A 26,946-nucleotide genomic window follows, 5' to 3' on the forward strand; every position below is an offset into this window, starting at 1 on the left:
ATGATTATTGCAAACAATCATTAGAATGATTATTGCAAACAATCATTAGAATGATTATACTACAAATAATCATTAGGAATTATTATTACAAGTAATCATTAGGAATGCTTATCACAAATAATTAGTAGGAAAGATTATTACAAACAATCATTAAGAATGATTATAACAAATAATTTTAATGATTGATTATAATCATTCTTAATGATTGTTTGTAATAATCTTTCCTACTAATTATTTGTGATAAGCATTCCTAATGATTACTTGTAATAATAATTCCTAATGATTATTTGTAGTATAATCATTCCTAATGATTGTTTGCAATAATCATTCCTAATGATTGTTTGCAATAATCATTCCAAATGAATATTTGTAACAGTCATTTCTATTAATTTGTAATAATTATTCCTAATGATTACATGTAATAATCATTCCTAATAATTATTTATAATAATTTCTATCGATTATTTGTAGTAATCATTCCTAATCAATTGTAATAATCATTCCTACTAATTATTTGTGATAAGCATTCCTAATGATTATTTTCATAATCATTCCTAATAATCATTCTTAATGATTATTTGTAATAATCATTTGAGTTACCAGCACCGGCTTGGTTATTATTATTATTATTATTATTATTATTATTATTATTATTATTATTATTATTATTATTATTATTATTGTCCGAATCAAGTCTGCTATTGGTGCTTCGCTAATCTGAATGATTTTTGATAAGCATTCCTAATGATTATTTGTAGGAATGATTATTACAAATAATCAGTAGCGATGGTTATCACAAATAATCTTTTAAGAATGATTATTACAAATAATCATTAAGAATGATTATTAGAATAATCATTAGAAATGATTATAAAAATAATAATTAGGAATGCTTATCACAAATAATTAGTAGGAATGATTATTACAAATAATCAGTAGGAATGATTATCACAAATAATCATTAAGAATGATTATGACAAATAATCATTAGGAATGATTATTATAATAATAATTAAGAATGATTGTTACAAATAATCATTAGGAACACCAATCCACAATTTCATGAGTTTACGTGTCAGTATTGATATATATATATATATATATATATATATATATATATATATATATATATATATATATATATATATATATATAGAATATATACATATATATTATGTAAAAATATATATAAGCATATGATATATATTATGTATATACACACATATGTATATATATTTACATATATATGTGTACAATATATACATATATATATATATATATATATATATATATATATATATATATATATATATATATATATATATATATATATATATATATATATATATATATATATATATATATATATATATATATATCTCTGCACGTGCATCCCGGAAAACAAGAAGACCAGCGTGTCTGAACTGTTTCATATACGACCTTGCAGAACCCGTGAGGAGTAATGAGTATATGTTTAAGTGACTGATGACTTTTGCACTTGCATTGCAATGTCGCTGTGATGAATTGCTTGACTGATTGCAAAAATATATTACATAAAGTGTTTCTGTGACGAAGATTTTTTTTTTTTCCTTTTTTAGGTATGTAGCCAGTTATACGCGTTTATCCATATTCTTTGGAAGTTTTAATTTTAAATCGGTATCCCTTGTAGGCTTGTTCCATATAAAGAGGGGTTTGTCTTCTGAATAATAATAATGATGATGATTATCATTATTATTATTATTATTATTATTATTATTATTATTATTATTATTATTATGATATAATATCCAGGCTTGAGGCCGGCATAAGTCTAGCTCCTGACGGGGTTTAACTTGTTTATCTGCCCGAGATTATAATGAATTATTTTATGATGTGTCCCGTTCTCATGCACCAGCTCTAGAAATGATGAAGACTCATTCTTTTGTTCAGCCAGGAGAAATATGACTTAATTCCTTAGCACCTTTCCAAAACAAGGGTGTTTATATTTCTCAAAAAATTACTGGAACATAGTTGTCTTTAGTTTGTTTGAATCAGAATGCTCTACATGGAGGCCGTAATTTAAAAAAAAACTATTATTTCTTTGGTTGAGTTTTTTGAAACGCATGATCGTAGCGGATAATTTTTCTAGTCTTCCTTGCAATCTCGCAAATGTTATTGAGCCAGTGGACTGCATATCCGTTTTTAAGGTGGGTTTTCTGATTTAATTATTTCTCAGCAAGCTCTTTCACAAACTTATCGAAATATAGACCAGATATTCATAGTGACAATAATAATTGGAAAGTTCAATTTACCAGACAACCCATTGTCTTTATCTAGCCCTGCCCCAGAGAGGATAAACCAACCTCTGAGATATCTCTATAATGCTCTTCCTCTGATTCTGCAGATGCTGGTACACAGGCAGAGCTATAGTATGCAAGCGTTAGGTAACTGAAAGGAACTTAATTTTCATAACATATATTCTCCCTCTTTTCCTCCAGGCAACAAAGTTTGATCCCTGCTAATACCGTGTGCCAGAAATCACATATTACATTTGAAAACAGTTGAAATATTTTCCCATTGAAAGCCTAATAAATAACAGGGGAAAGTGTTTTGAACGGAACGAACAAAGAATCACAACATTTTTAACAATCACAGACATGCTGTACATAAGGATTTAACAATTTTTTTTTTTTTTTCTCAGCCAAAATAGCTCTGTGGTTTGCAGACGTGTTCCTCTAGACAGACGTCATAACAGCACTTGTCAGCGCCGGCGCACTTGAAGTCGTTGGAACAGGTGGTGGGTGCGCCACCAAATCGAACTGGAGGACACTGAGGTCGAACTCTGGGACAGTTTCCAATTTTGACACCGACGGGCCCTTCTAGTTCTTGATCGCTCTCGCAGCAGTAAGCTTGGCCCTCGGGAGTGCGACACCAGTACCTGCAGGTCGCTGGTGGATTGACGCCTCCAGGGAGAATACCACCGGGGCCGCCACCTATACCGCCTCCAGAGTAACCACCACCTCCAACAACACCGCCTTCAGGGAAAATCCCACCTCCACCAACGCCGCCTCCAGGGAGAATCCCACCAGGGCCTCCAATCACACCGCCTCCTCCAGGCACAAGACCACCAGGCCCTCCAGCTAAGCCACCTCCAGGTACGAGACCGCCTCCGCCACCTCCTAGGCCAGCACCTGCATACCCTCTTGTTTTGTCTGTAGGGTCGCCAGAGACTGTGGCTGCGATGGCCAGTGAGCAGAGCAAGAAGACCTGAAACGGAAACGTGACATATTTTTAGAATGGAGTTTCTTGGGAAGAGGATAAACCGGTTACAAGAAGTGGTCATGGAATTTAGCATAATGCTTTCAACATATTAGAATTTTAAGAACGTATTGTTTTTTTTTTTTTTTTTTTTTTTTCATTTCAAGTGACTGAAAGACGAGTGAACCATCGTGCAGTTTACGTTAAGAAAATTTAAAAAAAAAATTCTAACGTTAATGCCCACACAGACATAAATAGCGCCCCATCGCATGACCCTGATTACGCTAAACATAAATGAAAAATATAACAACTGGTATAAAAGACAGAATTAGTAATTTTTCATCAGCTAAGCAGTGAACCAGAAAACAAAAAATTACTTCCAATTGTCATAACCACACTTTCGAAATTAGGAAAGGTAGCAGAACAATAATTTTTTTGGTTCCGCCTTAGTTTTACGTTTGCAGATCTAATTACTTTCCCAATTGTAATTTAAATAAAACTATACAGTATCTGTGTAGAATCTGTGAAAAACATCGGTTATTATACTCAGAACTAAAATATGTCTTTGAGCTAGGTGCTTTTCTTATGTTTTTATATCATAACAATGTCGACTTCCATTTGTAGACTTGATAAAGATTTCTCACCTTGCAAAGTCACGAGAAATTACTTTACAAGCGTGAGATTTTTTAATTTCTTTTTTGTGGTTAAGCTATTCGTAACCGTTTTAGAGCCCAGCTGTTTCATTTTAGTGCAGGTGCTTTTTTATCACTACAGAAAAATATGATTTGTAGCTTTCAGGGAAAATTATATATATATATATATATATAATAATAATAATATATTATTATTATTATTATTATTATTATTATTATTATTATTATTATTATTATTATTATTATTATTATTATTATTATTATTATTATTATTACAGGATAAGAATTCGTTGATCAGTATGATGCAAAATATACAACAAAATATATGGACTGAACTGAGAGAAAAGACGATATATATATATATATAATATATATATATATATATATAAAAAATATATATATATATATATATATATATATATATATATATATATATATATATATATATATATATATATATATAGTTTTATCTTTAGGCCATATTAATGCGTCCTTGTAGTCCTGAGTTCCTGTCCTTCGCTGGTTCGACCTACGGTAACATATATGAAAATATATTATTTCCGAGGTAGAGCGAATTGGATATTAAAGGACGTTTGTAGCTAATGCATATATATATATATATATATATATATATATATATATATATATATATATATATATATATATATATATATATATATAGTCTTTTCTCTCAGTTCTGTCCCCATATTTTGCTGTTCATTTGCATCATACTGAATAACGAATTGCTAATCCTGTAATAATAATAATAATAATAATAATAAAAAGTAACGAACTCGATTGACCGACAAGATTATAAGTTACAGTGACGACTGACCACCTGTCTTCAATTTTCTCCGTAACATTTATGATAACATCGCTTGCACCACTTGGAAATAATTTTTATTCTTCGCTTTCATTATTCTAAGAATTTTTGTTCAGTATTTGTAAACCCAGCACTTTAACCACGGGATTTCATATGCTTATGCTTGTCGTAAAGTCGGATAAAAAAAAAAAGGAATTAACAAAGGTACACAAAGGTTACAATAATGTGTTGGAACCGATATTAAATTCTATATTTGATGCAGGTGTAAATATACTTTGTACTCGTCGAACTGATATGATCTATGTATGGGACTTTGGTCGTGTGTGCAGTTATACTGTATAGGCTATGTACCGTATATATAGTTTATTGCATGTATAAATATACTTTGTACTCGTGCATGGCATATGTAATTAACAATGTGGATTTTTTCTACATATGCTCAAGTGTACTTTCAAACGTAGAAATGATTATATAAAACTGTATAATTGCAACCAGGCAAGCATACGAGAATAAAATTCATACACGTGTGTACGAAAGTACATTTATGAGTGTAATGAGTACAAGAGCATAGGACGAGATGAAAACTGCCTGGGTAAGTGGAATATTTAAGGCAAGTCGAGATAATATTTGCGCTTGAAAAATTTGGCAAAGGTTGTTGTTGCACGTACTGGGGAAGGGCGTCTTTGAATTATTGCACATAAGTATAAATCTAAGATTTTTTTTTCATGATGTACCGCTCTAGACAGGGCAAGAAGGCCATCCAGAAGTAGCCTCAGCTTTCCAGAAAGTGGTGTATTCGTTGTTGAACGATCATTTTTTTTTTAAATATGACAAGTTCCGCAGCTTCATTGACAGAACTCCTTAGACCAAAATGCAAATTCCACAGGAAAATACGACGAGATCGCATCGTCATTGACAGAACTCCCGAGACCAGAAACGCAAATTTCCGCTGGAACATCGGGGTAAAACTGTCATCCGAGCGTTATCGCATTCACTCTCCGCAGAAGCCGAAAGTCGCGACGACGAAAGGCAGAGTAAACCGATCAAGAAACCAACCTTCATGATGTCTTGTTGTGGGAAGCTGCCTTAGCAGAGCTGGTGGGCCGGAAAGAGTGGGGAAGACGACGTGCCTTGCCTGTCTTTTTATATACGCGCCCCGAAGAAGCCGCAAACCTGTATTTTGCGAAAGATTTTTTTTTTTTAATACCCCTGCCCCATCGCAGCAGTCCCTCTTCGGTCCGTGTGTCGTTTAAACCTTTTTTCTGCATTATCGACAGTCCGTGAACTTGGGAAGTCCTTGGGGGAATTCTGAGCACCAATTATATTTCCGTTTACGTTGTTTGTTTTTTACGAGTGACGTGATTTTTTTAGAGATTGCAGCCATTATTCATGTCGCTTCTACCTTTGTCGGGGAATCAGTTTCAAAGTGACTTCTGCCCTTCTGTCTGCTCCTTTCTTATGATGTTTAGTTATATACGTATATGCACGCGTACCAAATATACATTATCATCTCATGCAGTTTCTCAGTAGTTATGAAATGCATAGGTTCTGTTTAACTGGAGTTTAAGACGAGTCACACTTTGCCAAACTATGGTCACGTCTACAGTCCTTGTCAAAAACAATACCTTCCATTGCCAAGCTTTGGGACTCCATTCCTTCTCATGTTATCCCACCAGTTCTTCCGGACATTGGCTTCGTTTAGTTTTTGGTTGTCCGTCCCTTTGTCTATAGGCTACATGACAAGCATACTAAGTTCTGGAACAAATAAGAATTTAGAGAATTTTACTTACTTAGGAAAAAGAAACTAATAAGTAAAATAGTTTGTCAGATTATGTATTACGAGATAAATGGAAAAGCCAGTTGGTGGCTGTGCTGTATAAAGATGAGTTGCTGGAGGTACATCTGATCATTATTTGGGTGAACTGAAAGTTAAGATAGCTGAAGAGTAGGGAGGGAGAGCGTGGATGTAGATGTAATTAAGAGAAATGTATTTTATAAAGGAAATATGAAGAACATATAATAAGAATATAAAAAGATGGTTTAGTGTTAAAGACACGGGGGTAGAAGGAGTAGGCTATATGAGGAATAAAAAAAATTTAAGGATTGTGTAACATAACCACCAGGGAGTGTTTGTGGTGGGATGAAGAAATAGAAAATTTACTGTTGGAAAAAAGGAGATTTTTTTAAAGATAAAATATTATGACAGAAGCGAGGTTCATGTGTGCAGGATAGATAAAATAGTCAAGAAGATAATAAGTAGGCAAGCAATGTAAATAGAGGTGTAAGTTGAGCAAGAACTGCAGGGAGGGAAAAGAGCTGTTCTAAAGAGAAGCACGTGCAGAGAGAAAGGTTAAAGAACAAATGGGTCTCAAAATCAGATACAAGTGATAAAATGAGTATATTCAGACCTAGTAAGATACAGTTGGTTTCCTAAAGATTTACTGAATGAATGTGGGAGACAGAAGAGAGGTAGATGGATCTGAATGACAGAAGAATGGAAGGGGTAAATGTAAGTTTAAGAATGTGTGTCGATTCGACCTTTCCCTTCTAAAGGCAAACAGTTCTTGTCTAGACATCTTAAAATGCAATATTCAAACTAATTTCCATTTCGGTAGTTCCTCTAAGGGCACAGATAAGTTGTCCATCTGTCAAGCAAGGGGAAAGTTTCATGACTGAGCTATTGCCAAAAGATGTAATCTATACAAAGCTTACTCTCTCTCTCTCTCTCTCTCTCTCTCTCTCTCTCTCTCTCTCTCTCTCTCTCTCTCTCTCTCTCTCTCTCGGTAAAGTTTTTTACTTCCAGGAAAAATTTTCAAAAAATGTATATCTGCTGTGGTGACTTAGTATGTTTTGACTTTCTAGGCACGCAACTGAGATGACCATCTCCAGAGTTTCATAAAAAGAGACATCTCTCCCATCTTTAAACCCTTTCCCCACATCTCCCCTGGTCCTACCCCCTAACCCGCCCCAACGAAAACATGAACGAGAACGTAATTTTTTTCAGAAGAACGGCCCCTTGACAACAATGCCTGAAGCACAGTGCAGAGGTACTGATGCGAATCTCCCATTCCTTAATTACAGGAACTTCAGACTTCTTGTTTTTTCCATCTCATGATTTGCCTAAATTAAACACGTATCCTTCACCACTACGTAAGGAAAGTATTTCAGTGACTCCAGATTTTCTTGAGTTTCGCAAACTCCATATTCTGTTCAATTTCAGTAGCTCCAAGTTTTCTTGAGTTCCAGTTTTCTTGAATTTCAAAGGCTCCAAAGGTTTTGGAACTTCAGTGACCTCTGGTTCATTTTGGAATTTCAAGGGCTCCGGAGTTTTGGAATTTCAATGACCTATGGTTCATTTTCGAATTTCAAGGGCTTCAAAGTTTTTGGAACTTCAGTGACCTCTGGTTCATTTTGGAATTTCAAGGGCTCCGAAGTTTTTGGAACTAAAGTGACCCCAGGTTCATTTTGGAATTTCAAGGGCTCCGAAGTTTTTGGAATTTCAATGACCTCTGGTTCATTTTGGAATTTCAAGGGCTCCAAAGTTTTTGGAATTCCAGTACATCTGGTTCATTTTGGAATTTCAGAGGCTCCAAAGGTTTTGGAATTTCAATGACATCTGGTCCACTTTGGAGTTTCAAAGGTTCCAAAGGTTTTGGAACTTCAATGACCTCTGGCCCATATTGGAATTTCGAAGGCTCCAAAATTTTTGGAATTTCAGTGACATCTGGTCCACTTTGGAATTTCAAAGGCTCCAAAGTTTCTGGAATTTCAATGACCTCTGGTCCATTTTGAATTTCAAGGTCTCCAAAGTTTTTGGAATTTCAGTGACCTCTGGTCCACTTTGGAATTTCAAAGGCTCCAAAGTTTTGGGAATTTCAGTGACCTCTAGTCCATTTTGGAATTTCAAGGGCTCCATATTTTTTTGGAATTTCTTTGACTTCTGTTTTCTTGAATTTCAAAGGCTTCATATTTTTAAGGGGGAATTTCAGTGACTCATATTTTCTTGACTTTCCAGTTCTTTATTGGAGGGGTGGGTAGAGCTCTCGGCTAGCACGCTGTTGGCCCAGCGTTCGACTCTCCGACCGGCCAATGAAGAATTAGAGGAATTTATTTCACGTGATAGAAATTCATTTCTCGCCATAATGTGGTTCGGATTCCACAGTAAGCTGCAGGCCCTGTTGCTAGGTAACCAGTTGGTTCTCAGCCACGTAAATTAAATCTAATCCTTCGGGCCAGCCCTAGGAGAGCGGGTAATCAGCTCAGTGGTCTGGTTAAACTAAGATGTACTTAACTCAAAGGTTCCATAATTTTTTTTCATTTCAGTGACCCCAGTTTTCTTAATTTCAAAGGCTCCATACTCTTTGGAATTTCGGTGACTCCATATTTGCATCACATCACGCTAGTGAAGCCTTTGAGATGCTCTGTTCATGCCCTTTAAATGCAGGGCAAGGCCACAGAGTTCACAGGGTATACCAGTGACCAACAGGGGAAAATTTTGCAAGTAGCAACCACTTAAAGATACCCTTCTGTAACACAGTATTTTGTAAGGTTACATTTCCCTCTTTTGGAAGGGTTATTCTTGAATTCTCTAGCAGACAGTTGGTCGGGTTTGGCAAAGGGGAATGAACAAAGAAAAATATTACTTTGTCAGCCTCTGTTCGTTACTTAAGGGATATGGACGTACACACGTGTGTATATATACATATGTATGTATATATATACATTTATGTATAATATATATATTATATAGCCTATATTGTATATATATATATATATATATATATTTATATATATATATATATATATATATATATATATATATATATATATATATATATATATATATATATATATATATATATATATATATATATATATATATATATATATATATATATATATATATATTTATACATATAATATATATATATATTTATACATATATATAATATATATATATATATTTTTATATATTATTTTACGATTTTTCCTGGGGAAATGCTTACCATGAGCTGGTTATAGACTCTAAATGAATGATTTCGTTACTTACCTCTATTTTGTATCAAATCTGACTGCTGTTGATTTAGGAAATTGTAAAAACAAGGAAAAAGGGGGAATTTATCTGAGCTGAGGGCTCTACTCACAAGGTATTGTAAGTAAACACGTTAGGGTAAGTTTAAAATTACGTGTATTTACATAAAATGAAATATCAGAAGATGAGATGGACTAATCAGGCATGCAAGGCCTGAGAGGTTAATTATAACTGGGAAAACTTGAAAGGATATCCGTCAGTGTGATGATGCTGACACAAGGCACAGTCAAGGGAGATTTCCACGGCTAACAAACCCTCTGTAAAGGGGAGAGATTCACGAATTAAAAGCAGTAAGGACGCAGTAAAATATACATAGGACAAGGCGAGCACAGAGGACGCCAAGAAGCCTTGAACACATGATTTTATGTAATTGATTAAACAGGCATTTACGTAACACTGACCTAACAAGGCAAGGTTGATATCGAAACGCTGGCACTTAGAAATGAAAATAGGAAGTCAGTGTGACTGACATGGAAGAACCATTGCAACAGATCATTTTACCTTGTAGAAGAGATGGCTTCAGCAAGGGAAAATGGCGTCGGAGGAAGGGCTGGGCTTCACTGGTAAGAAGACTAAAGGTCCCTACAAGATAGGACCACGCGGTAGGGCATGGCTCTCTGAAGGAAATGGAAGGGGGAGACGTGTTTCACTCGTGTCCAGCGGTGTGTCTCTCTCTTTTTCCTTCGATGAGACCCTTATATGACTTCGGTCAGGGGTCAGGAGGTTATCCCACAGGTAGATTGGGGTTGGTTTCATCTATGACTCAGTCCCAGGTGTTCTCTCTTAATTTTTATCCGGCCAGGCACATGTTCAAGAAGAGAAAGTTGAAAGAGATATAAAGCGATTAAAAGATTAAGGGAGAGGCCTAGATTCCTTTCGCCCTTCCTTGTAAGGCAGCGCCCAAAATGCACTGTTGTATTATTCAGCTTTAAATGAAGCATTTGATGGCTGGGATTCTTGAGGAATTATTATAATAATACTGTATATATACACACATGCACGTAACCTACAGCATGCATGCAAGCGTTAGCTCATGGGCACGTCTGTACCTGCGTAAGCCCGTTTTTGCGTCTACATAGTTCCAAATGCCCACCAGTAGTGGCTAATTATGTAGCTTCGCATCTCCTCCAAGGTTAAACAGCTGTTCATTTTATTTTATTTTTGTTTCGCTTTTATTTTGTTATTTTCTTTTTATTTTCTCTCATGGATGACCGGAGTAAAAACAGAGAATGAAAAGCGCCTAGCGCACGATTCCTGTCGGGAAAAACGAAGGAGGAAATACAAGGGGTTGTGGTGAGTGACAAGGAGGAATCCGGTTCAATCCAGATTTTTCCTCGTTTCTCGACCGGCTTCTCCGGGAACGTCGTCCTGCCGGTTTACGATCTCGGCCGATGTTATAACAGAGTACCAAGGCCAACCGAATTTGTAGAACGTTCTCGGGATTAAGCCTGTACGTTCTTTTGCTGATATCGTCTTCTCGGAAGTATTCTTGGAGTAATAGGTGTAATTAAATAAGAGGTGCAAAGCGTTTGTGTATATATATGTGTATATATATATATATATATATATATATATATATATATATATATATATATATATATATATATATATATATATATATATATATATCATATACATATGTAGGCTGGATATATTTACATATATGTGTGTGTGTGCGGATGTATTTTAAATTTGCACATTGGCCGAAATGTAGCCATGTATTAATTTTTTTATTTTTATGAGCCTTTAATATATTTATATAAGAGAGAGAGAGAGAGAGATAACACGCTTCCTAATGGGACTTTTTTTTTTTTTAATTAGTACCTTTAAACATAACGCACAAAGTGATACCTGAGCATCCAGGTCAAAATACAAAGTAAAGATGGGATCTGTTCCTATACATTTATTAACGAAGATGTATTATCAAGTATTATATCTCAAGAAATTAATATTAATATAAATTCAACCTATAATGCAATGTGACAAGAATGTTACTGTTACAAAATTTCGGGGTAAATCATCAGGGCTTTTTTTTTTTGGCTGTGCTTTCAACAGATGTTATAAACCTCACTTTCTAATTTCTTATTGCGAAATTTAGGAAGAATTTTCGCCTCCAGGTATGACTCGACACTATGAAAAGAGTTATGAAGTTGCTGATGATGGAATACTGTAAAGTAACACTTTAAAGAGTAAAGAAAATTGCCATGGTGTTGGACTTCACGAAGGTAGCCAGCGCTCTCCGACTGCATGCATTATTATTATTATTATTATTATTATTATTATTATTATTATTATTATTATTATTATTATTAGCAGTAGTAGTAGTGGTAGAAGCAGTCCCTGGAAATGCCCACGAGCCTCCACGTGCCTCGTTCGGCTATAAAATTCGGCATTTCCATTTTCAGAAATAGAACTTAAGTCATCACTTACCAAAAGTCAAGATTTCCAAGGACGCGTATATTTTCCAGCGAATTTCATACATTTGCCAAATCCCATCACATGGCACCCTTGATACCTCTCCTGAACACTAGAAGTCTGTATACTGAAAAGGCTACGTAAACTTTTAAAAGGAGACAAGATAATGACCGGTAGCTCTACTAAATTAGTTATTCAGTTCCATAATACTGAAGGTTCTTCGCAGAAATGATTCATGTATCACCGAAGAAGTGCCTTTCGTAGGGCAAATGCTCAAAATCGAAGCGTTAAGAGCGTAAATGTTCGCATAATAACCGACCAGACCGGTTCTCCCGGCTAGCTGTGTGCTTGTGACCCCTGCCCCATGTTTTTCCCGTTCGGGACGCCGTGACGTCAGGGGCTCCTCTCAGCGCGAAGCTGGATTAAGTTTGCTTTGTCTTCTTCGGCCGAACGTTCTCGCGTGGTGTCGTCGATGTGTGAATTTCTGCAGATAAAAGAACTAGTTAGATTTTTCACCGAGCTAAAACGGTAAAAGGTTTTACCTTTAAGGAAAAAATTTGTTTACAATATAGCTATGGGAAAAAATAGTTTCCAATATAACTATGTTGATAACAGAACAATAACTTTTGTTAATAACAGCATAATAATTATGTTAATAACAGCATAATTATAGTCCTGTATAAAGTATATATGTATGTATGTATATATATACATATACATATATACATAAGGTACAATGATATGCTCCAAGTTTTGCAATTTTACTTGTACCGATACATAAATTCGCATCCTTTTACTTCAGAACAGTCCAAGAAAATAAGCTGCCACTGGAACATGCTGGAGCATTGGAATTACATTTTCTCTTACAGCGTGATCTGGAATGATAAGAAATCTTCCTAGGCTTTCCTCTCTCGTGGAAGCTGCATTGGTGTGCCGAGACTTTCCCTGTTCATAGCCCAGCGTTATCCCGAAATAACTGTTTACTGTCACGAACTTATCAGCCTAGAATAGATCATTAGCCGTGCTGTCTGTCTACCTATCTCTTTGCTCTATTTGTATAGTTAGATGGATCCACGAAAGATAGATAGATAGGTAGATAGACAGATAGATTGATAGATAGACTGACGACGATAAAGCTTGCCACTCAGTACAATTCTTTATGGAATTATTTAAAAAAAAATTCACTAGGTTCGTTGAATTCCTGCAACAGATTCGATACATTGCGATGGTAGTCCAACCAATCTAGAGTTCAGCATCTCAGTGACTTGGGTTCTTTTGGACTTGCTTTGAAAAGCCGTGTCATCGTACTCCACGCTATAATTATTAAAGCCCTGTTGATATCTACCATATAAAACTTTCTAGGGTTTATGTTTAGTTACACGTACACGCGCTCGCGCGCGCGCACACACACACATATATATACAGTATATATGTGTGTGTGGTTGTAGACATACATACATTTATATTATACACACACACATATATATATAATATATAAATTTATTTATATGTAAACATTCCATTTTGAGGGGGGGAGGGCTTCTACAGTAGGAGATGCTAATTTACACATTTCCATAATATATTTTTTTTACCCTAAGTCATCTCCACACCATTCCCAAAAAATCTGACATTACCCAATGGTCACCCATCCAAGAACTGACGAAACCAAGCGTATAGCCGTTCAGAAGACCACCAGGCAACACGAACTCATTAAAACAAACGAGGTACCTCCTTCGGTGACGCATGTTTGCGGTATCAAACACGATCTATTATCGTCTTAGACGAGTCTTTTCCTCCCGCCGCGGTTTCCGGTACTGTCTGGCAACTCTTGTGAAAAAAAGTGTGACGTCATCTTATTTCTGCTTAAAAAGATTAATTTTTTTTTCCAAAGGCAATGAATCGAGATTGGGGTTCCGAGAAAGACGCGAAATCTCTAGATAGTAGGAAAAGATGCAGTTTGTTTGTTTGTTTTGTGATGGCTAAATCGAACTCTTAATATTTCGCAATCGGAATGTAAGTGAAATCTTTTGACATGCAAGAGATATGTAGAGGGAAAATATCAAAGTACACATACACTAATAAATTGATATCTTTCACATTGTCAGTTCATATATATATATATATATATATATATATATATATATATATATATATATATATATATATATATATATATAACTGAATCATAAAATACATACACGTGATAACTGAATAAAGACAAAATATAGAACTCTAATGAATCTCTAATAAAGACAAAATCCATATATATTTTGTCTTTATATATCTATATATATATATATATATATATATATATATATATATATATATATATATGTGTGTGTGTGTGTGTGTGTGTGTGTATGTATGTATGTATGTATGTATGTATATATACATAAAATGTACCGGTTCTGAGAGTATGGAAAATATTCATTATTAGGTTGTAAGGTGTATTGCTTAGATCCTATGTAAAGTTAAGACATTTTATTGCTTTTATTTCCTGGGACTGTTATCAGTGAATACAAGGAATTTCCACATAAATCCCTTGTCCGTTAACAGTATTCAAAGATATTACGTATTTCTATTCTCATTCCAGCATCTTTCTCTTGGGCTGGAGTTTTACAATTAAGAAAGAGAGAGAGAGAGAAGGGGGGGGGGAGAGAGAGAGAGAAAGGCAGGAAACAAGAAAATGAATCTGAACAGTGTGTGTGAGAGAGAGAGAGAAAGAGAGAGAGAGAGAGAGAGAGAAGGCAGGAAACAAGAAAGTGAATCTGAACAGTGTGTAGTGCGAAAGAGAGAGAGAGAGAGAAAAAGGAAGGAAACAAAAAATTAATCTGAACAGAGAGAGAGAGAGAGAGAGAGAAGGAAGGAAACAAGAAAATATATCTGAACAGAGAGAGAGAGGGAGAGAGAGAGAGACAAGGAAGGAAACAAGAAAATGAATCTGAAATGCCCATCAGTTTTTTATCATCTTAATTTTTTCCTCCTGCGTGCGAAATTTCCAACATTACCAACAGTCCGGGAATTTCCTGAGATTCCCAACAAGAATTCTTGCATGACTGGTCTGCCGCTCGGATATATAATTCGTCGAAGGCCCCTTCAGGATCATTTTGTTGTTGGTCTCCTGACGGGGTAATAATCTAGGCGGCAATATGAAGGTAAGATACTCTTTTCGTTTTGGTCTCCACTGAGAAGTTATATATATATATATATATATATATATATATATATATATATATATATATATATATATATATATATATATATATATTATATATATATATATATATATATATATATGTATATATTAGTTTTCACAGATACTACTAATCTTTTTTGTCTGTGCAGACTGAACATTTAAGGCTTATTTGGTAGGGAATTTGCATTTTGATACCTATCTGGGATTTCTATAGCTCTTATATGTTTCGTTCAGTGAATTGTGTGATATAACTCCACATCAGACACGAAATAAAAAGTCATTGGCTAATCCAAAAAAGATAGATTTATTTATATCTTATTGTGAACCAGATATAACAGGAAATAATAATTCACTTGGCTTAGTATTTCTTACGTTAAAGAGTACTCGAATACTCTCACTTCTTAGAAGCAAAATAACCATATTGTTAACAAAACTATTTCTCTCAATTTCAGGGACTCTTTGTCTGCTCTTTGGCCATCATCGGCGTCGTTGTAGGTCTACCGGAAGAAGGAGAACAAAAATTCTTCAATGGCCCTGACGTAGGACACGGAGACCTTGCTCCAGTCCCAGGAAGTGCAGGTCAAGGCGTTGCTCCTCCTGCAACCTGCAAGCACTGGTGTCGCGCTCCCAGAGGGCAGGCTTACTGCTGCGAAGGTGTCCAAGAACCCGAGGGACCTGTTGGGATCAAGCCTGGAAACTGTCCCAGAGTTCGAAATGTCTGCCCTCCAGTCAGGACCTTTAGCCCACCAAACCCCTGCTCCAACGACTACAGGTGCTTCGGGTCTAACAAATGCTGCTACGACGTCTGTCTGAAAGAACACGTCTGCAAACCACCGAGTTATTTCTTTTAGGAATAACACTGAAGCGAATCCTAGAGCTGTTTTGCCTGGGAGTGCCTGCCTAGGAATCCAGATTCCGTCTAGTCTACGTCGTCTGTTCATAGAAACTGGTGCCATGTGATTGCTCCAAGAAAACTGAATACCTCTAGTGTTTATAACCTTGTACATTTTTGTAAGAAAATAAAGATATGTTCCCCGTGCGTCTGCTTGTCTTCATAGCCATTTATATGTTAAGCAACGCCATCGAGGAAATCTCCTCTATATGTTTTATATGGACTTTTGACACTGACTCTTCAGAAATATATTTTGAGTTTTCCGCATTTGTACAGTACTTTCATAAATAGGTAGCCTGTGAGCTAAGATAATAAACTGGGCTAATTAAAAGCTTGAAATGAGGTTATAGAGCTGTTTAAAAATGCGAATTGGCGTGACCTCATGTCTCATTTATTTCTGATTACTTATAGTTGATTAGCAGTAGTTGAGGGTAAAATGCGTTTGGGCCGTGTTTTATACAGGGTATGGCAATTTTGATTAAAAAAAAAAAGCTTTGAAGGTCTTCTGAAAACTATATTTAAATGGTATATTACGTTTGAGTGTGTAGACATGAGAAGGAATAGGAAATGCAATAAAACTAATATATATATATATATATATATATATATATATATATATATATATATATATATATATATATATATATATACATACATACATAATACATGTGTGCGTGTATGTATATGCATATGTGTTATATATATATATATATATATATATATATATATATATATATATATATATATATATATATATATATATACAATTTTTTTAAAAAGGTTTTCATTGTTCTATGCAGAAATTTTTTCAAAAAAATTTTACTTGTCCCATTTAGAAATTGATTATGCGCCCAGAGGAAAAGTACTGTACTTGTCCCATTTAGAAGAGATAAATTACCTAAAGGCATCAGAGAAGTAGATTTTTTTGTGACTAACTTTCGAAAATCCACGTTTTCCTTTTTGTCTCTTGAATTGAATGACTGCTTCCCAAATACTCGTGAATCCTCTTCAGTAAACACTAGTGAAGGGACGAAGTTTCCATTCACATAATTATACATAGGTATTATTTAGGAACGTTCCTGTCTCTCCTTTTATTTCTGTCATTATCTTTGTCTCTTTCTTTATACCCAGACAGTGGCATTATTATTATTATTATTATTATTATTATTATTATTATTATTATTATTATTATTATTATTATTATTATTATTCAGAAGATGAACCCTTATTATTATTAACAATTCAGAAGATGAACCATTGACTTATGAAACAAGCATATTATTATTATTATTAAATTATTATTATTATTATTATTATTATTATTATTATTATTATTATTATTATTATTATTATTATACAGAAGATGAGCCATATTCATATGGAACAAGCCCACAGGGGCCTCTGACTTGAGATTAAAGCTTTTTATTATTATTATTATTATTATTATTATTATTATTAACAATTATTATTATTGATTGAAATTCAAGCTATTCGTTATTAATTATTATTATTATTATTATTGACCATTAAATTATTGTTTTATTATTATTATTATTATTATTATTATTATTATTATTATTATTATTATTATTATTATTATTCAGAAAATGAACCATATTCATATGGAACAAGCCCGCGAAATTCAAGTTTACAAAGAATGTTGTGGTGGCCATCAAAAAGAATAATTTCAGGAGAGGTCGGTTAATTTGTAAACAAGGAGCGGTCTTGAAATCAGTGCATTTAAAGATGGAGAGAATAGTTCTCATACGTTTTGGCTATCTCCCCTATATATCCATTCCTCAGCCCCTTCTTTTATTCTGTTATGAGTTTCTTACCTGATTTCTTCTATTCCTTTGTAATTCTTTAGAAGAAATCAACCTACATCAAAATCAATCAATGAGTCAATCAGTCAACCCACATCAAAATAGCTTCCTCAACTGTAAATGTCACTACGCCCTGCAGTCTTTCTTGAGAGTGATATTAAAGGTAATAAGGAGTCTTATGTGTGAACCCTTGGACTCGACTAGCCAACTGAGACGTATGATGCATGGGCAAAGATTCAGATGGTGTTATTAGTGAATCATTTGTGCACGTTACAATTTTTTCATATATAAGAATAGAAACAGTTACATTATATATATATATAAATTGTGTGTATATATATAATGTATATAAATATATATATTATATATATAATATATACTGTATATATACACATTTATATGTATAGATATGATATATATGTATATAATATATACATATATATGTGTATATATATATATTTATATTTATTTTTATAAATATGGTATATGTCTGCATATTTATAGATAAGACATTTTCCTTAAATGCGCCTGAGAGCGTTTTTATATTTATCATATGTGTGTATATATAATGTAAGTGTATATGTACATATTTATATATATACATATACACTTACATTATATATACACGCACACATATGTGCCGGCCGTACATATGATAAATATAAAAACGCTCTGAGGTGCATTTAAGGAAAATGTCTTATCCAGCTCACACCGGTCCAGCAACCCAGCAAGGGACCTCAGTGCAACAAGAAAGAGCGCCGTGACGTCATCCCCTTTGAGCAACGTCTCACCTTACGTCACACAGGTGATCAGCCAGATTCTGTTGTTCTAGGAAAGAAAAATTAACAAAAACAATTGTGGCGGTAAAGTAAAATCTTTCATTGTTCTTTTTTTGGCATGATAAATTGTAGACAAATGGAAAGATATGTCCATTTACACATTAATATTTATAATGCTGAGTCGAACTTCTAGATATTGCGTTTGTTTGAACAAAAATCCTGGTCAATTAGCATTCAGTTCCTCTCTGTTACGATCAGCAATGAATGAACAACAGAATGATTCACATTGTTGTTAGTACGTTGGTAAAGCCCTAAGTAGCTGGTCCGATGACTGACAAAGCTGCAGTTATTAGTTTAGATATCAACATGTACTGCATGTCATGTCGTACGGAAGTTATGTACGATCATGAGAATTCCTTTTAATATTTCGTTACTCCAATGTGAATCACCGATTGACTTATGCTGGACATCAAGATATTTGTGATGGCAGTTATAAGCCAAGCATATGGTCATTAAGGTACCATAAGAACAGAGGGGGGCGGGGAATAGGAAAATAATAAACATTTTCACAAGCATACAGAGAGCGAAAAAGAAAGAAGCCACATTAGCAACAAAAACATAGGTTTATCCACGCGATAAAGACTTACCTTAGATTGCCTAACTTCCAAAGTTACAAAAACGGTTGCCGGGAATTCTCGGAAGTTGGAAGTTGTCTTGGAAGCGCGGGAGATCCATGCCAGACCGGTTTTCCTCCTCCCGTATATAACCCGGCAACGTCCACCGAAACGCCACAGTCTTCGCAAAGCAAACAACAAAACAACTAAGTCAACATGAAGGTGAGATCTTAAGTCTAATTCTCTCTGAAGCGTTCGTTGGTTTGAATTAAGCTTTCCTTATTGCCACACAGTCCCTTGCTCATAATTGCAGCCTGTAAGAGGAGATAAAGTTCAAATAAATAAGAAGCCTGATGCAAAAACACTGAATGCTCCCACCGTAGAAAGACACAAATCTATTTATTTATTCACTTGCTTCAATAAACTGTTCCTCCGAGAGGTTCCGTTAATGATCTGCAATTCTTAGACTTATAGTTAGATCGCCTACTAGTTCAGTATGCATGGAACATACTGACTGCAGTCTTTTAACTCAGATCTGCAGTTCTTAGACCTATAGTAAGATCGCCCATTAGTACAGTATGCATGGAACGTGCTGACTGCCATCTTTTAACTTCTTAACTAAAGTGTAAGAACATAAAATATGCTTTGATTTCAGGGTCTCCTGATTTGCTCCTTGGCCATCATCGGCGTCGTTGTGGGTCTGCCTCAGGAAGCAAACAAAAAGTTTTTACCTGATGCAGGTATAGGACCTGGAGGCATTTTCCCTGGTGGACCAGGCTCTGCCCCACCTGCAACCTGCAGGTACTGGTGTCGCACTCCCCAGGGTCAAGCTTATTGCTGCGAAGGCGTCGATGAACCAGAAGGACCCGTTGGAGTGAAGATTGGAAGCTGCCCCAGAGTTCGACCTGACTGCCCCCCAGTCAGGACCTTTGGACCACCATCCCCCTGTTCCAACGACTTCAAGTGCTTCGGGTCTGACAAGTGCTGCTACGACACCTGTCTGGAGGAGCACGTCTGCAAGCCACAAAGCTTCTTCAGCCAAGGATTTTAATAATGCAAATGCAAAAGCTATTTGGGGAAAGGGAGGCGGGGGCGGGGGGAACAGTGTAAAAGTATGTTTGGAGCAACAAATCTGCGAACTCCAAAGCAAGTCATACTGGAAGAAATGGGAAAGTTAGGAAGTCATTGTGGTTTTAAAAATAAATTTGTTGATTATGTTCATGTTATTTGTACCGTGATATGTTGCATCCTTATTTTGCTCTGTTTTGTCAAAGCTACAAAGATCTCTATTTAGACACTTTTTTTTTTATAAAATAAATATCAGTATTTATACAGGTCTTTCACTACTCCCCAGAATAATGCACCAATAATGACTAAAGGTGATAACGTCAGGAAGTTAGCAAAAGTCTAATTTGCACTAGCCTCTTATACATTTGTGTATGGTTGAATGTTACATTTAAAAATTGTTCTTGCATTCCTCCTGTGTCTGGCTAGGCTACAGACTGTCATATAGACTACTTGTGGGTTGGAGTAGTTCAGAAAAATTCTTATGGTTCTTCAGTCGTTTTTAATATTAGGCCAATACCCGCCAATCGAGCTTCTATAGATAACCTGAACTAGTGATCCTTTTAATGAATCGTAACGAAAAGAAAAAAATACCATATTCTAAGAACAGTATTGACAGTGTCTGTTAGAATAATGGACTCATGAAACTAAACTCCATCCTTCGCAAACGAGATGTTCTCTCAAAGATGATCATATTAAGCCTAAAAACTGCACGACCTTCTATATTTGAGCACAATTCTTAAGACTCGAAGCTTTCGGGGGAAATGAATCAACTTCACGGGGTATATAGTAACCTTGTGAATTTCTGCCCACCAGTTATCAACAGGTAGAAGTTTTATATATATATATATATATATATATATATATATATATATATATATATATATATATATATATATATATATATATATATACACATACTATAAACTTCAGGACGCTGATAACCGTTGTGGGGGCCAAGGTAGAAATTAAATGTATTATAACAGTATGTTTATTGCCGATATGCATTTAACAAAGCTACAACAGCAACATATTTTGAGTTACTTTTGAGCATTTGACTTTACAAAAAAAATAAAATAAATAAAAACATTCTTTGGGATTCTGTAGGACACTAAAGACAAGAAAATTCTTCCTAGACTTACTGAAACGATTTCGTTAGTTTCAAATGAGGATTAATATTCATATACCTATTAATGTCTCATGACCGTAAAACAAAAGAAAAACTTCAGGAAAAATCACCAAGGTATTATTTTATGTCAGTGTGGGGCAAGAAAGGTCAAGATCACAGAGGGTAAAAAATGATGAGCTATGTTATCTGTTTATACTACGTAGTTTGACGTGTTGCCACCAGGGCGGCGTTGCATGAAAATGGAACCCTTGTTCTTGAATTAGTGCTCAGTGTGTCCTGTGACGTTTTTCTCTCGTTATTTTGATATTGGTAAGATGTGCGACTTATAATTGCAGAAATGGCAACAGGGATTCTTCAAGAGAAAATGAAATAACTTTCATAAGGTAAGCAAAGCATAAATATGTGAGTCAGATTATGATATGTCTTGTTAGCAGTAACCTAGACACGCTTTCTCTGTTAACATGCCTTACATTTTCAGCATATTATTGTGACACAATTGCAGTGGTGATTTCAATTTAAAATCTGAACGCCATTAATATTCAATATACCCCATAATATAAGGTAAAAAAAAATAGGAACTTACTCGTTGTTAAAAAATGCTTAGTAGTAACTAGGCCTATATACTCATAGGTTGCTAGGTGTTTGAACAGGTCTCATTTTTAAACATGTTACTATGATGCATTTGGAATTCTTTGCAGTAGGTAGGCCTGTAGAATACTGACTACGCAATCAGTTTTTCCGTTTGAGACATGTCAGGGCAGCGCTAGAGTTGTTCAAGAAGATACCATATTATCAAATGTGATTTCTCAACGAAACGGCAAACGTGGTGAAAGTATTTCAAGATGATGCAAACAAACCGTTGAATACAACTTCTGTTATTCGATTCAAAGTTAAAAATGGTTGAATTTTATTTTTTATTTGTAACAGATACTGGTTGAGTCTGCTTTTATGTGGCATTATGCCTCATAGATTGGCAAGAGCAAGGCAGTGAAGCTGGTCGCCTAGGCTATGCTTAGGCTAAGCTTCAAACTGGTTTGGGGGTAGTTTTTGGCGCAAGTTCATTTGGCGACGGTGGTTTTGGCGCCAAGACCATTTTGTCACGTGAATGTCTGCATGGAACACCTTAATCACAATGTTTACTTGTAACCTTTATCGTCTTGCGTCCCAAAGTGCCGGTCAAAATCAGGTAGTCCCCAATTGGCCGTGCCAAATCACCTTTGCCCAAATGCTAGGCCCATGCCTATTGATTTAACAGGTACTTTTATTATTTTGTCATTCTTTTAAGAACATTTTTATTCCATATACGACGGAATAGTGACTTAGATAACAATTCTCTCTAAGTAGTGTTCCTAAGCATCAGGATAAAAAGAAATGACTTTGCAAGCCATTTCTGTTGGGGGTTAACAAAACGCTTTTCAGTAATTGAAGTGTGTAAAGATTAGAATGCAAAATTCTTTACTTCAGCTATAGTAGACATCAGAACAAGAATATTTCGAAATATATTGTACATAGTCTTATAATAATCAAACGCTAAGGAAAAAAAAGACAACGTGCTTCCTTAGTATTTCGTCTGCACAGTTTTAGTACTGTGTGCTGGACCAGGAGTCACTCGCTTATGAATAATGATAAACAAGGTAGAAGAAGAAAAGAGAGACCAGATATGGAAAAGGACAGTGGAGACTGTGGTATTGCCAACAACTACGACAGTTGTGGATGTGACAATACAGAATATAGACATGACTTTTAGAGGCTTGGGTTGACACCCCTAAGAAAGAAAGTGTAGAAACAAGGCTTCGATTTGTCAGTAGAAACTGAGTGTTAGGAAGTTCTTGAGGGTATAACCAAATACGGCCGGGGAAGATCATGATGCAATCCCTCAAAACAAAAGCAGATCTCCATTGTCTGTAACGGATTCCTCTGGTGGCTAACGACAATATATTACATCAGATCTCATTCCCAAATCATGGATGATCGTAGGACTTCAGCGATATATGAAGTTATAATGGGAAAGGAGACTGGAAGAAGGAGAAAGAGAGAGAGAGAGAGAGGATAAAAAAAGGGGGAGGGCGGTTATCAATCCAGACAGTAGGAAAATGTTTATCTATCGATACTGTCCAGAAACGCTCGCGCGCTGCGTGGGATTTTCCAGATGACACGGAGAGGGTCGGGGGAGCCGGGTAATGGGGAGAAGAAGTCCTTCAAGTTGTGCTCGTGTATTTAAACCGGCAACCGTCGCTTTGAGATCACAGTCACTGAAGAACTGACACCAAAGCAACACATCCAACATGAAGGTAAGTTTGATATTCTTATCCATTCAGAAAAAGACTTGTGCATTTGCGAATTCGTTTTAATTGAATTCAATCTCGTCAAAGAGGCATTAAGCTGTACATGTAAAAATTTCATTTAATATGATTCCAATATGATTTAATCTATTTATACGATCGAGTTTCACGGTAATATAAAGAAATTAAGAGGCATCTGGTGTGTTTATTTGAAGTCGTCAAATTTTCTTCCCATTTCGTTATAGAGTTGGGTAAGAAAGTCACAAAAACTTAAAGTACTTCTTCCTTATGGGCCAACCTAATTTTTTTACGTTTTCCATAAGTAAAACAATAAATATTTCATATTTTCATCAATAAATATTTTTATATTTTCATCAGTATATTTGCACGAGGGGGCCCGTGTTAATAACAACAACAACAGCAATAATAATAATAATAATAATAATAATAATAATAATAATAATAATAATGGGAACATAAAAGTATGTCTGCTATCTCCAGCCAGAGAAGCAACAGCAAAAATCGGTTACACAGATGCTTAAAATGTGCTTTTGATTTCAGGGTCTCCTGATTTGCTCATTGGCCATCATCGGCGTCGTTGTGGGTCTGCCTCAGGAAGCAAACAAGAAATTTTTACCTGGTGCAGGTATAGGACCTGGAGGCATTTTCCCTGGTGGACCAGGCTCTGTCCCACCCGCAACATGCAGGTATTGGTGTCGCACTCCCCAGGGTCAAGCTTATTGCTGCGAAGGCATCGATGAACCAGAAGGACCCGTTGGAGTGAAGATTGGAAGCTGCCCCAGAGTTCGACCTCAGTGTCCTCCAGTGAGGACCCTAGGCCCACCATCCCCCTGTTCCAACGACTTCAAGTGCTTTGGGTCTGACAAGTGCTGCTACGACACCTGTCTAGAGGAGCACGTCTGCAAACCACAAAGCTTTTTCGGCTAAGGATTTGAATAATGCAAATGCCAAAGCTGTTTGGGGTAGGGGGTGGGGGTTGGGAATAGCGTAAAAGTATGTTTGCAGCAACAAATCTGCGAACTCCAAAGTAAGTCATACTGGAAGAAATGGGAAAGTTAAGAAATCATTGTGATTTAAAAAAATAATTTGTTGATTATGTTCATGTTATTCGTGCTGTGGTGATATGTTCCATCCTTATTTTGCTCTGTTTTGTCAGAGCTACATAGATCTCTATTTTGACACTTTTTTATAAAATAAATGTCAACATTTATACAAATCTCTTTCACTGACTCCCCAGAGTAATGAATCAGGAATAATTAAAGGTGATGACGTCAGGAAGTTAGCAACAGTCTAATTAACAAAGAAAGCGTACATTTGTGTATAGCTGAATGTTACATTTAAAAATTATTGTTACATTCCTCTTGTGTCTGGCTAGACTACAGACTGTCATATAGACTACTTGTGGGTTGGAGTAGTTGAGAAAAATTCTTTCTGGTTCATCGGATCGTTCTTAATATTAGGCCAATACCCGGCAATCAATCTTATATAGCTAACCTGAACTAGTGATCCATTTAATGAATTGCAAAAAAAAGAAAAAATACCATATTCTGAGAAGAGTATTCACAATGTCTGTTCGAATCCTAGACTCATGACACTGAATTCCATCCTTCGCAAACGAAAGGGTCACTCGCAAAGGGTCATATTAAGCTTACAGACTGCACGGCCTTCTATATTTGAGCATAACCCGTATGACTCGAAACTTTCGGGAGAAACGAATCGACACCTTGAGGTATTTAACAGATAGAAATTTAATGTGTGTATATATATATATATATATATATATATATATATATATATATATATATATATATATATATATATATATATATTATAAACTTCAGTAAACTGATAACCGTTGTGGGGGACAAGGTAGAAATTAAACGTATTATAACAGTATGTTTGTTGCCGATATGCATTTAGCAAAACTACAACAGCAACATATTTTGAGTTTTAAGCATTTGACTTTACAAAAAAAAAAATAAATAAATAAATAAAAACATTCTTTGGGATTCTGTAGGACACTAAAGACAAGAAAATTCTTCCTAGACTTACTGAAACGATTTCGTCAGTTTCAAATGAGGATTAATATTCATATACCTATTAATGTCTCTTGACCGGAAAACAAAAGAAAACCTTCAGGAAAAATCACCAAGGTATTATTTTATGTCAGTGTGGGGCAAGAACGGTCAAGATCATAGAGTAAAAAATGATAAGCTATGTTATCTGTTTATACTACGTAGTTTGACGTGTTGCCACCAGGGCGGCGTTGCATGAAAATGGAACCCCTGTTATTGAATTAGTGCTCAGTGTGTCCTGTGATGTTTTTCTTTCGTTATTTTGATGTTGGTAAGTTGTGCGACTTATAATTGCAGAAATGGCAACAGGGATTCTTCAAGAGAAAATGAAATAACTTTTATAAGGTAAGCAAAGCATAAATATGTGAGTCAGATTATGATATGTCTTGTTAGCAGTAGCCTAGACACGCTTTCTTTGTTAACATGCCTTACATTTTCAGCATATTATTGTAACACAGTTGCAGTGGTGATTTCAATTTATAATCTGAACGCCATTAATATTCAATATACCCCATAATATAAGGTAAAAACAAATAGGAACTTACTCGTTGTTAAAAAATGCTTAGTAGTAACTAGGCCTATATACCCATAGGTTGCTTGGTGTTTCAAAAGGTCTCGGTTTTTAAACATGTTACTATGATGCATTTGGAATTCTTTGCAGTAGGTAGGCCTGTACAATGCTGACTTCGCAATCAGTTTTTCCGTTTCAGACGTATCAGGGCAGCGCTAGAGTTCAAGAAGATACATATTATCAAACGTGGTTTCTCAACGAAACGGCAAACGTGGTGAAAGTATTGCAAGATGATGCAAACAAACCGTTGAATACAACTTCTGTTATTCGATTCAAAGT

The 26,946-nt window shown here is 35.2% G+C and overlaps 4 protein-coding genes and 1 long non-coding RNA gene across 5 annotated transcripts; 3 read left to right on the forward strand and 2 right to left on the reverse strand.

Moving 5' to 3' along the window:
• Nucleotides 1–2,438: 2,438 nt before the first annotated feature.
• On the reverse strand, nt 2,439–5,909 carry LOC136846735 (uncharacterized). Its single transcript, XM_067117904.1, has 2 exons — nt 5,770–5,909; nt 2,439–3,246 (listed from the first exon to the last, which is right to left on the reverse strand). Exons 1-2 carry the CDS (start codon nt 5,773–5,775, stop codon nt 2,677–2,679), a joined length of 576 nt encoding a protein of 191 aa, XP_066974005.1. The 5' UTR covers nt 5,776–5,909; the 3' UTR covers nt 2,439–2,676.
• Nucleotides 5,910–9,884: 3,975 nt separating this feature from the next.
• On the reverse strand, nt 9,885–11,239 carry LOC136846420 (uncharacterized). The gene is made up of 2 exons (XR_010855380.1): nt 10,307–11,239; nt 9,885–10,062 (listed from the first exon to the last, which is right to left on the reverse strand). It is a non-coding gene; the product is annotated as an uncharacterized lncRNA (long non-coding RNA).
• A 3,988-nt stretch (nt 11,240–15,227) lies between these two features.
• LOC136846422 (uncharacterized) lies at nt 15,228–16,457 on the forward strand. Its single transcript, XM_067117207.1, has 2 exons — nt 15,228–15,375; nt 15,869–16,457. The coding sequence occupies exons 1-2, from the start codon at nt 15,370–15,372 to the stop codon at nt 16,265–16,267; spliced, it is 405 nt and encodes a 134-aa protein (XP_066973308.1). The 5' UTR covers nt 15,228–15,369; the 3' UTR covers nt 16,268–16,457.
• Nucleotides 16,458–19,605: 3,148 nt separating this feature from the next.
• LOC136846719 (uncharacterized) lies at nt 19,606–20,854 on the forward strand. The gene is made up of 2 exons (XM_067117829.1): nt 19,606–19,746; nt 20,180–20,854. Exons 1-2 carry the CDS (start codon nt 19,741–19,743, stop codon nt 20,573–20,575), a joined length of 402 nt encoding a protein of 133 aa, XP_066973930.1. The 5' UTR covers nt 19,606–19,740; the 3' UTR covers nt 20,576–20,854.
• Nucleotides 20,855–24,003: 3,149 nt separating this feature from the next.
• LOC136846350 (waprin-Enh1-like) lies at nt 24,004–24,948 on the forward strand. Its single transcript, XM_067117149.1, has 2 exons — nt 24,004–24,009; nt 24,562–24,948. The coding sequence occupies exons 1-2, from the start codon at nt 24,004–24,006 to the stop codon at nt 24,946–24,948; spliced, it is 393 nt and encodes a 130-aa protein (XP_066973250.1).
• The last annotated feature ends 1,998 nt before the right edge of the window (nt 24,949–26,946 follow it).

Source organism: Macrobrachium rosenbergii, chromosome 15 (assembly GCF_040412425.1).
Source record: "Macrobrachium rosenbergii isolate ZJJX-2024 chromosome 15, ASM4041242v1, whole genome shotgun sequence".
Classification (NCBI taxonomy): Eukaryota; Metazoa; Arthropoda; class Malacostraca; order Decapoda; family Palaemonidae; genus Macrobrachium; species Macrobrachium rosenbergii.